The sequence below is a fragment of the Syngnathus typhle genome, linkage group LG3, assembly GCF_033458585.1.
Source record: "Syngnathus typhle isolate RoL2023-S1 ecotype Sweden linkage group LG3, RoL_Styp_1.0, whole genome shotgun sequence".
Lineage (NCBI taxonomy): Eukaryota > Metazoa > Chordata > Actinopteri > Syngnathiformes > Syngnathidae > Syngnathus > Syngnathus typhle.
In genome coordinates this window covers 6,769,957-6,780,080 of record NC_083740.1, presented here as the reverse complement: position 1 = coordinate 6,780,080, position 10,124 = coordinate 6,769,957, and the positions used below count along the sequence as shown (strand labels likewise).

Below are 10,124 nucleotides of genomic sequence, written 5' to 3'. Positions count from 1 at the left end.
ATACCGTTTCTTGGAATACAAATATGAATTCAACAAGAAAGATTCAACAAAGGAGCGCTCATGCATAAATAGGGTCAAAGTTCTTACCTAGTACTTTTCCACTTAAGCAACTGGAACTAGTAGGTGTGTGGCTCTATGTAAAGTTATTTGAAGGTCATGCTGAGCGTGTGTGTGTTTGTGTGTGTTAGTGTGGTTTCTCATACATTGTAATTGACTTTTGATGAGTGAGAGATCAAATCCAAACTGATTATCATCGGTAACACACATGCACATGCACACACGCGCACGCACACACACACACGCACACGAGGTTGTCATTGAAGTCGAGCAAAAAATCTGACTCGTCCCCGAGTGTTCAACATCTATGACCAGTAGCATATTTTAGCAATACTGTAATTACAGTAAATAGATTATATTAGATTGGAACAACAGACCTGACTCATTGAATAACTGATAAGGCGAGTATATATAACCCGAGAATTAAGACTATGATGCATAAGTGCAATAGGAAAAGCAAGACAGCCTCAAAGCAGCATTGTACAGTTTCCTGTAAAGATTAGACCTTTATTGAGAAAATTCCAGGTTGGCTTAAGCCCACATGACCCGCCATCCCCAGCTGGGCCGATTATTGAATATAGTGTTGTAAACGCACACAAACACAACACGCACTGCACAAAGCAAGCAGAGTCCTGTTGTGAGGCGACAATGATGACGCGTGTTGGACGGGATAATCTCTCCGGCTGGACTCCCACCCGTGGACAAATGAGGTTCATTTGGATGAAAACCATGGCATGCTTTTTCCACTTACTGATTAAGCCCTTCATTTTCAATAGTCACTGCACTTGATATGAAACCAAATGATGGAAAATAGCAAAAACTAGATTTAATATATTCTTTATAGCTCACTGCTTACATAGCCTATTCCAATATTTTGTAGGTCCCCAATTGTGCCGGAGTACTATTGAAAAATCCCTCGCCCTGCTGGTATGATGGGGGAGTACATCCTGTATTTAAACTACTAATGCCAGGTGACATGTTTACTGATAAATAATGGATGGAAAAAGTCTACAAGCACTGTTAACTTCCTGGAATTTCATGATGTAAAACTAAATAAGATCACGCTAATCATTTCTAAACTTTTTCCGCCTGCACACTCTCTTAGTGGCCATGTGGCTGTGTTCAGAATCAACACACTTGTACAACCGCATTATCACAGTTGTTTATTTTTATTGATGACCTTAATTTTATTTTTTGGGGGAGTTATACAGGTCATTTGAGGGGTGTGTAGACTTTTTATATCTAAGAAGGAAAGAAAAACCACGGGATCACCATGATGTTGTTGCCTCATTCAGCCTAACCTTTGTACTGAAGGAGATTGTAAACACTGCAATAAATTAAATGGAAAACGTCATTGTTATGAAACATGTAAATTAATCCATGATACAAAATGAAGGGTTTTGTAGGGTGTGAAAATAACCAACCAGTGCCAGTGCCATGAAAGATTGTTTACTACACATATGGTAATTATAATCTTTAATAGAATAATTTTTAATTGTGAATAATTGAAATTTATCTATGCCAGCAATGACAAGTGATGAAGATAAGTTAATGTTTATTCACTACAAGGAAGGTGTGTCATTTACTCTTTGTGCTTTGTGTTCAACTAAACAAGCCCAAATTTAAAAACTGTGAATTTGTGAGCAAACTGAGTTAAGTTCCTTTCCGTTTATACGGTGTATACTTTTTTTTAGCCTCCTTGGAATTTTGGATAGTGTGCTGTAGAGCTGCGGACACCAGGTGGCAGAATCGCTCCTATTTGAGACCTTGAGTGGGAAGTTTCAACAGGAGCCAAAAAAACTTTTAAGATAATATTGTTCGTGTACTATAATCAACACAGAGACATTCTTATATTCTTTTTTTTTTTCAATTGTTGGCGTACATCTATTAGAAATCTCCTGCATGACACGGTGTGGTCTAATAAGCATCTCTGACTGCAGCAAAATTAGGGTAAACAAAATTTTCCATGGGCAGTACAGTTCCGTTCTACACAATTTCCAACTGCAACACACAATTTGAACAGTGCCTTTATAGTTTCTAGATGCATTTTAATATAAAAATATAGGTTTTGTATGCAATTTCATTAGATTTTGTAGTAATGTGACAGTGTTGTATTTTTCAAACCAAAAATGCAGACATGCATGTTTCACAGCAAGACAGATCAGTCCGATTTGTCATCATTATGTTCTCTTTTAATGGGTTGAAAAATTAAGACTAAGTAATGTGTTTACAAATGAAAATATCCAAGATCTATCTGATAAAAAATAAAATAAATAATATAATGTATTGTGTTCTCTCTATCTGAAATGGTAGTTCTTCGGCTCATTATCATATTGTTGCCATGGCATTATAAACTCGAGTGACCACGTTCCAGCACTTGACCATGCACAGCAGAGGAAAGGAAGGTTATTAAACAGGACAGTGCGGCGAAGGACTACTTTTAGGCAGGCAAGTTAGTTTGTGACAACTCTCAATGGAGGAAACGTGCTGCTCTGCCGAGAGGACTGTAGATGACAAAGGTAAAAGTCTGCTATAGAATTTTAAATAGCTCATCATCACTTATGCAGATTACACTAATCTCCTGTAGCCTCTTCTTCCAGAACCAAAGCTTCTCCTGCAGCACTGGCTGTGCTCACAACAAAAAAAAAATCTTTAATATTCATGCATTTTCATTTTTGCACATTTGGTCCATTCCAACCATTCTTGACGCCTGTAAAAGCCGATTAGACCCACAATGTTTCTCTGCATTAATATTAATCCACTTTAATCAGAAGTGAGTGGATTTTGGAATTTAATCCTCATTGTCAAGTCATGTCATCAATACTGTGTGTGCGTGTGTGTATGTCATGAGTGAGGCAGGTCACAAAGACGTGTACTGCTGTGCTGACCATTACTAATTAATGCCGCAGGAATCCAAGAGGGTGTTTAATTGCAACAGCAAGAGCCCAATTACCCTCAGCAGCCTGCAGACTGAGTCTCACACTCACAAACAACTAAAGGTGGATTATTTAAACCATAATAATCCGAGTCCTCGGGTTTCGCTCACTTTACAAACAATAGCCGTAATTGCTCACGTGGCTCAATAAGGCCACGGTTAGTAAAAGTGAAGTGTCTGACATCTCAGTCACCTTCCACATTCTATCTTTGTCCACTCTGCATAGCTCCACTAAGGATGTCAAACTAGAGGAATAGTCAGCTCGTGTCAAAAGCTAATGGAGGCCAAGGAGGCACTTGCCTCTCGTCCACTTGGTGAGATCGAGCTGAGGATAATTCATTATTCATCTCCAACTATAGATAAAATCTACGTATGATCGATGTATAAAATCTTGTGAATAGGCAAAAGGAGAAGTGTGATGGTCTTAATAAATGCATGGTTGTGCAATTCAGAAGTGAACCGTTATTTATTTCTATATGTATTTATTTATTTTCCCACCCAAAGTCGTCTCTAGGCTAAACTCCAGCTCACACAAGAAAATGCCGCTTTACCATGCATTGTCATCACATCCCTCTTCTTTTATTCTGCCCCTTCATCCTTGTCTTTATTCTCCCTAGCTATCACCCTCTTTGACATCCCTCCTCCATCAGATCAAGCTTTCCTGCAGGCGGCGGCCATCTTCCAATATCTACGTACGGAGAAGCCGCTCAGGCATCAGTTTCTGAGTTATGAGAAGAAGACGGACACGCTGTCTCTGCCGGGAAGCGGAGACAAGAGAATTGAGCATCAGGCCTTCCAGCTAGCTTTCAGCACTCTCAAATGTACATCAAATTAGGATAATTTCCTATATATAAGTTTTTATATGTTTCTTGTATGAGCAAATGTTATATTTAAGCATTAAATCTGAAGAGAACATGCCACGCTGGCCTCATTTTGAAATCCAGATGAGTAGAATTACATTTTGGTTGTATTTAGATTTTGTCATAATTCTTACAAAAATCCGTTAGAAATGCCCTAACAATAAGACTCCCATTATTTTAAGGTTTGTCCTATCAAACTAGCATTGCAAAAAAACAACAACCTGTTAATATATCATTAACAGATTTGTAATGTTTATAAAAACCAACAACCAAACAGCCATAATAATAGTAACTCAAAATAATGAAAACATATCTCAATATGATACAGTGCAGATGTACATCATTGGAAAACTAACCACCATTAATTTAAAATCAATTAATCTGATTTTGATTCAACTCTTGTATTGAGCGCTTGTACCTAATGTCGTGGCCAGTGAGTGTATGTTCTTCAATAAACATGTTTTTTTTTTTGCTACCAGACCAAGAGTCACTGGAGGAGATGCTGATGGACAGCCACTTCCACATGGCGCAGAATATTGTGAGTCCCATACTGTATGACAAAAAGTCCAAACACAATTTTAACGACACTCTCACTGACCATTAAACTGCCTGGTAAGATAGCCGTGCGTCGTCTTTCTCCACCATAGCAGAAAATGGGGGGAAAGAAGGATGGACTTAAAAGGCCATTTGTATTCACATCTGTGTACACCGTCGACCCAGTTACAGTTGTCAAATGATGGATTGGTAACGAAGGCAACTGGGAGTCTGTAAATGACACAATAAAACATGTCTGAGGACACATCCACAGACAACGAGAGTGTGTACGAGAAAGCAAACGACTACATTGAGGCGGGTGAGTGAAATGCAACTAACAAGCTGACGGGTTGAAAGTCTGCTGCCGTAAAAGTGACAATCGAGCACACCAGGGAGGTAAAAGTTGAAGAAAAAATATAATAATGGCGACTCCTCGCAGAATCACTTGTGTGGATGTATTCGTTAAACAGTGCACATCATTGCAATCCATTGGAATTAAATACAAGAGTTATATCCAAAACTCAGACTTCACAATAGATTATTTTTTCGTTTCTTTACCCTGAAAATTGGTCTGGGTTAACAATCGTAAGTTGTTCAACAATTACAATTGCTTGATCTTCTTTTCAGCCTCGTGGCCTCCTGCCACTAGCAATGGTGATGCTCTGTGACTTCCGTGATCGGAGCTTTACGCCACGGTTGCGTTTGACAAAGGAAGGGGACGAGCCTCAGCAGGAAGTGAGAGATCTTGAAAGCAGGCTACACAAGTGCGTACGCGATGAAGCATTTACATCTGACAATCCAAAATGTGTCTAACGCATGCACGCTTGCGTGTCAGGTGTAAAACCAAGCTGGCAGCCTCTCTGGCACGCTGCAGGGTCAAACACAGCCTGCGGAGTATTTCTTGCATTTTGTCGGAGCCCGTGAGGAGCAAACAACAACAAGCCAGACGTCTTCCTCTTTATGCATGGGTCAACACTCTCAAAAGCAGGTCCGACTTGACTTCAATGTCAGATCCACGCATCAAGTGGAACCGTAAAGAAATTACTGTCCACCCTCAATAATCACTTTTGATTGTTAACAGCGTGGAGAAAGTATGTGAGGAGTTGCAACTTTGCGGGATGTCCGAGGTGGACCATGTGGCTGAAGTCGGTGAAACTGCATTCAGTCGAGACCCCCTCTGTTTAGACACATTCATCCTTCCCCGAAAGTTACTCGGCTCCCAGCAGCTCAACAGCCTCACTGCGACACACAAACTTAACATACAGGTAGTGTGTGTGCTGGACTATTAGTAAATCTAAGCTAGCATTTAATGGAGACCCCAAAGAGCTTTTTTTTTTTTCTTTTGTATGTCAGAGATGTATTTGGCTCAACTTGCTGTTGAACACAAACAATGTGAGCAAAACTATTGAACAGGTTAAACATTTACGACTGTCAGCCCTTTTTTCAAGAAGGAGGAAGAGGCAAAATGATGACTCTTTTTAGTTTGCAGTGCTGTTGAGTCTAAAATTTCGACCCACGACCCTGACAAGTAGTTTGGATGACGTTTGTTGATGTCCTGTTTTTTTCCTTTTTGCCACTATATGAGTGTGTATGACAAAAATACTGTAACTGATGTGATTTTGTGAAGTTGAGGGGATTTATCATTAGTAGCATTTTTTTGATAGTTTCTCCTGGTGAACTTGAAATTAGGTGAGAAATGCAGATAAAAATATTTTGGAACAAAAAAAGGAACTTGGCCATAGTGTGAGTTTGTATTCCCGACTCACCGCGCTGTTGTGTGCCTCTGTGCAGGACAGGAGCACAAGCTTGGTAGTGAGCGCATTATGCCCCCTCTTATTCAACGGCACCGACGTCCTGGTGGCGGGTTCCTTCTCAGCCTTGACTGTGGCCCACATGGCCATCGTGGCGACCGCCATGTCAGTCGGCGTGCTGGTGTGTGGTGGTGATCACACCGCATCACAACTTGAGGACCTACACGAGCTACTGAAACACATGGACGTGAAAAGTGAGCAATAAACGAGGTAGAACGTGTAAGTAAATATAAAATAGATCTTGATGTGAAGCTCAAACCCTGCAGATGTGCGCGTCCTCTCTGAAGCATTCTTCAGTCTGGATGAGTGGGACTGTGGGATTGAGCGTTTAAAGGTCATCGTGGTGTTTCCTCAATGCTCGTCGTCTGCCCTCAGTGATCCTGTGGACATCATCCACCGTGAACATGGAGGTGTGCAATTATCCTCAATGAGAAGGCTATGGATAAATGCTTAGATAGACATTTCTGTTTTCTTGACAGACTGGAATCTGCTGCAGGACTTGTCTCGTGGTTTAGTGTCCCAGAGCAACATAAGCAAACTTACAACTCAGCAAGCAAGACTACTGGGCCGCGCTCTAACCTGTAACCCCCCCCCACCACCACCACACACACACACACACACACACACACTCACAAATCAAGATGGATGAGATGCAATGACTAGAACAATCAGCCAAGCTTGCAGTGCTATATGCCTTAAATCCTCTCATGAGTAGGTTTTCTCAAAATATGTCAGGTGTGTATTCCTTCTGGTGTTGTGGGGGGCATATCTGATATGTGCCGCTGTGCCAATGGCACACAATCGACACATCAGATTTGTATCCACATTTGTTTGAACCCTGATTCCGATCCAGGGATGTTCTATTCCGCAATCTTATTTTTATTCTTCCTTGGCTAAAATAAGAATTGTGTCACTTGAACCATCAAGCCTAAATCTATACTAATAAATAATAACAGTAACAATAATAATATGATAAAATAAAATAATAAGCATGAATTCATTCATGCCTTTTCATTTATATAAATAGAAATATGCCTTCCTTCTTAAGAATCTCAACTATGTCAAATGGAACGAACCCTATTGAGTAAATGGTGTGCCGTAGTGCTATTTCCTAATAGTTTATCCTTGTCATCGTTCTTTCCAAGTCCCACAGGTTCAGACCGTGCTCTACTGCACACGTTCAGTGTATGTCGAGGAAAATGAGCAGCTTGTGAATAGAGTGTTGGAAAAAACACACACTGCCTCCAGACTGCGGCCATTCAGGTAAACGCAGTCATGTGGCTCTGTCACTAATTTGTGTTTCAATGGCTAGTTCTTTTTAGCATTTCTAAAATAAAATACAATAATAGGTAGAAAAATGCAGATATGTTGTCCCTCCTTCCATGCCAAATGTGTGAAACCATCTACAGGGAAGTTCTTCTGCCTTTGGCTTCCTCACATTTCGCTTCAAACGGCGTAATTGTGATTTCACGGCTAGTTGGATTCTGTCACTCACGATGCATTTTGCCTTCAATACAAAACCTTTGGGCACACATTTAAACTGAAAGTGATGGGGCGGTCACCTTAATAATGGATTTTCTCTAAGCCATAGAAGAGAAATCTGCTTGAGATGAGGGAACTGTTGAATTTTTACGTTTTTTACTTGACGTGACTTATTTGCAGTCTAAAGTGACACTTACTTTTCATATATACATTTAAAGCATATTCCATATATTCCAATGTATTTTTACCTGTCGTGACTGCTGTCGCTTCCTCAGGGTGAATGGACCTATTTTCCCTGAAGACACTCTGTCTGGAGACACAGCAGCTTGCAAGTTCTTCAGGTTGGAACCCTCTCCGGTCACCAACGGCTGCTTCGTGGCCCGTTTGTCTCGCCAGGTAGACTGTGAAGCGTGTGTGGAAAAAGACAAGTAGAACAGACCTGAGTTGAAGCAATGGCTTTCCAGGCAGATCCAACTAAGGTCGAAACAGTCCAGGAAGTGCTGGCGAGGGCAGTGGCCAAAGGTCTCCTGGATGGAATTTTCCCTGGAGAACCAAAGACAAAGAAGGAGAACAAGAAGAATCCTGCAGGACATTCAGACCAGGAAAAGGACAAAGCTGAAGTAGAGCTCGAGGGGGACGAGGATGGAAAAGCCGGACGCAAGAGGAAAGTGCTGAGGAAAAGACGTAAACATAAGATCAAGTCCAAACACGCCGAGGTGATCTCCGAGCAACATTCAACTGGCCACAAGAAGAGGAAGAAGAAAGTACCAACAGAGACGCATCACAAGAAGCGTATAGTTAAGAGCAAAGCAAGAAAGATCCCTCGGCTGACACTCCAGCTGATATCCTCCACTAAACCTTTCAACCACGTGTTTGATGCAGCAGCCAAGCTGGAGTCATCCGTAGCCTCTGCTAAAAAAGATTCCTCTCCTAACAGGCCGCACTCCAAAAAGGCAAATGCAAGACCGGCAACTACGAGTAAAGAAGGATGCTCAGTGAGGAGCTACATGGAGGAAATGGCCACCGAAGAGGCCATCATGTCAGACTTGGTCCTTTCGCTCACCTGCAGCTCTATGAACAGCGAGAGCGACACGTACCTCAGGCAGACTTCAGCCTCCGCATCCCAGCATGTTCAGAGGTCTACATCGTCAAGTTTTAAATTCATCTAAGAAAAAACTGCATTAAACATTTTTACAGAGTAATTATGAACAAAAATAAATCATTTAAAATGTCAACAAATGTATTTTGCCAGTCACGCTGAAACAGGATTTGAAAAGAAAACATGAATACTGCTCATATTGCAATTTCTCACTATCATAATCACGCACATTGCCACCAGAGCTCTCCGACCATTGCTTGCTGCCATTAAATGCTTTAGAGTGGACGTGTCATTGCAGGTGACATTGTAGTTAGCGTTTTCACTCTAGTGGTAAAATAATTTAGCAGTAATACAAAATCAGCCACATACGTAGACAGACAATATAACACCCGCTGGCATGCATTCTTTATCCTCCAAACATCCAATACAACTTTCAATACACATGTATTATACTGTCCCCTGGTGGCCAAGACGAGCATACCAAGAGGAGCACAATGTGGGGCTGGGACATTTTCATTCATTTCACCAAGGAAAGATAAATTCAGATCAAGGTTTTGTGTTCCAAGCATGATCAGAGAGCTAATAACCAGTCAAGTTGCAGATCAGATGCAGACAGATGAGTCCATTTTAAGATGCTGTTTATTCTCACCATTGGTTACATTGATAATGTGTACAAATCGGTGAGCAGCAAACAGGAGCCTACACATCCATTGGCAGGAAATGGAGTGTGTGTTGTTATTGTTTGAGACACTGGGAGTTCTCTGCAGCCTCCTCCTCCCCCCAGCAGAGAACTTCCAGCTCTTGGTTAATAGTTGCACTTTTTTTTTTTTCTTACTGCAAAGCGGAGCCTGTTGGAGCGTTGCGAGCACTGAAACAATAAGTCAAAGTGAGACTTCACCAGCCTCCATGAATAAAATCAGTATATACCTTTATAAAATAGAATAAATAAAATAAAAATATTTCTATTCAGTCCATACAGTCTTCTCTCGGTCGTCCTGGGGCATGCAAGGCCTTGTAATGAATCTTGCCATGAAAAGAATGCATAGATAATCGCTTATCAGGCGTCAACTTAATTGACAACTGTGACCAAAAAGTCATTATTTGCTTTCCTCATTTTCTTATCTACAAGTTATATTTTACACTTTGGCCATTTGGTGAGTTCTTAAAAAAAAATAAAAATAAAAGGCAATTAATAAAATAAAAGGCATTCAAAATGAAATGAATAGCTTATAACAACAATAAATGGCAAATGTTACCTTACATGGAGACTATGTACATACATTTGACAACCCGTTCACATTTCAATCAGACAAAAAAAAAAGGCAATGGGAAGAATGTGCTCATTT

The 10,124-nt window shown here is 40.7% G+C and overlaps 1 protein-coding gene across 1 annotated transcript; it reads left to right on the top strand.

Annotated features, from left to right (window-relative positions):
• Nucleotides 1-2,530: 2,530 nt before the first annotated feature.
• LOC133151059 (putative methyltransferase NSUN7) lies at nt 2,531-8,853 on the top strand. Its single transcript, XM_061273794.1, has 12 exons — nt 2,531-2,576; nt 3,610-3,813; nt 4,332-4,390; nt 5,014-5,150; nt 5,222-5,374; nt 5,468-5,651; nt 6,178-6,391; nt 6,464-6,607; nt 6,677-6,778; nt 7,343-7,460; nt 7,955-8,075; nt 8,144-8,853. Exons 1-12 carry the CDS (start codon nt 2,531-2,533, stop codon nt 8,846-8,848), a joined length of 2,187 nt encoding a protein of 728 aa, XP_061129778.1. The 3' UTR covers nt 8,849-8,853.
• The last annotated feature ends 1,271 nt before the right edge of the window (nt 8,854-10,124 follow it).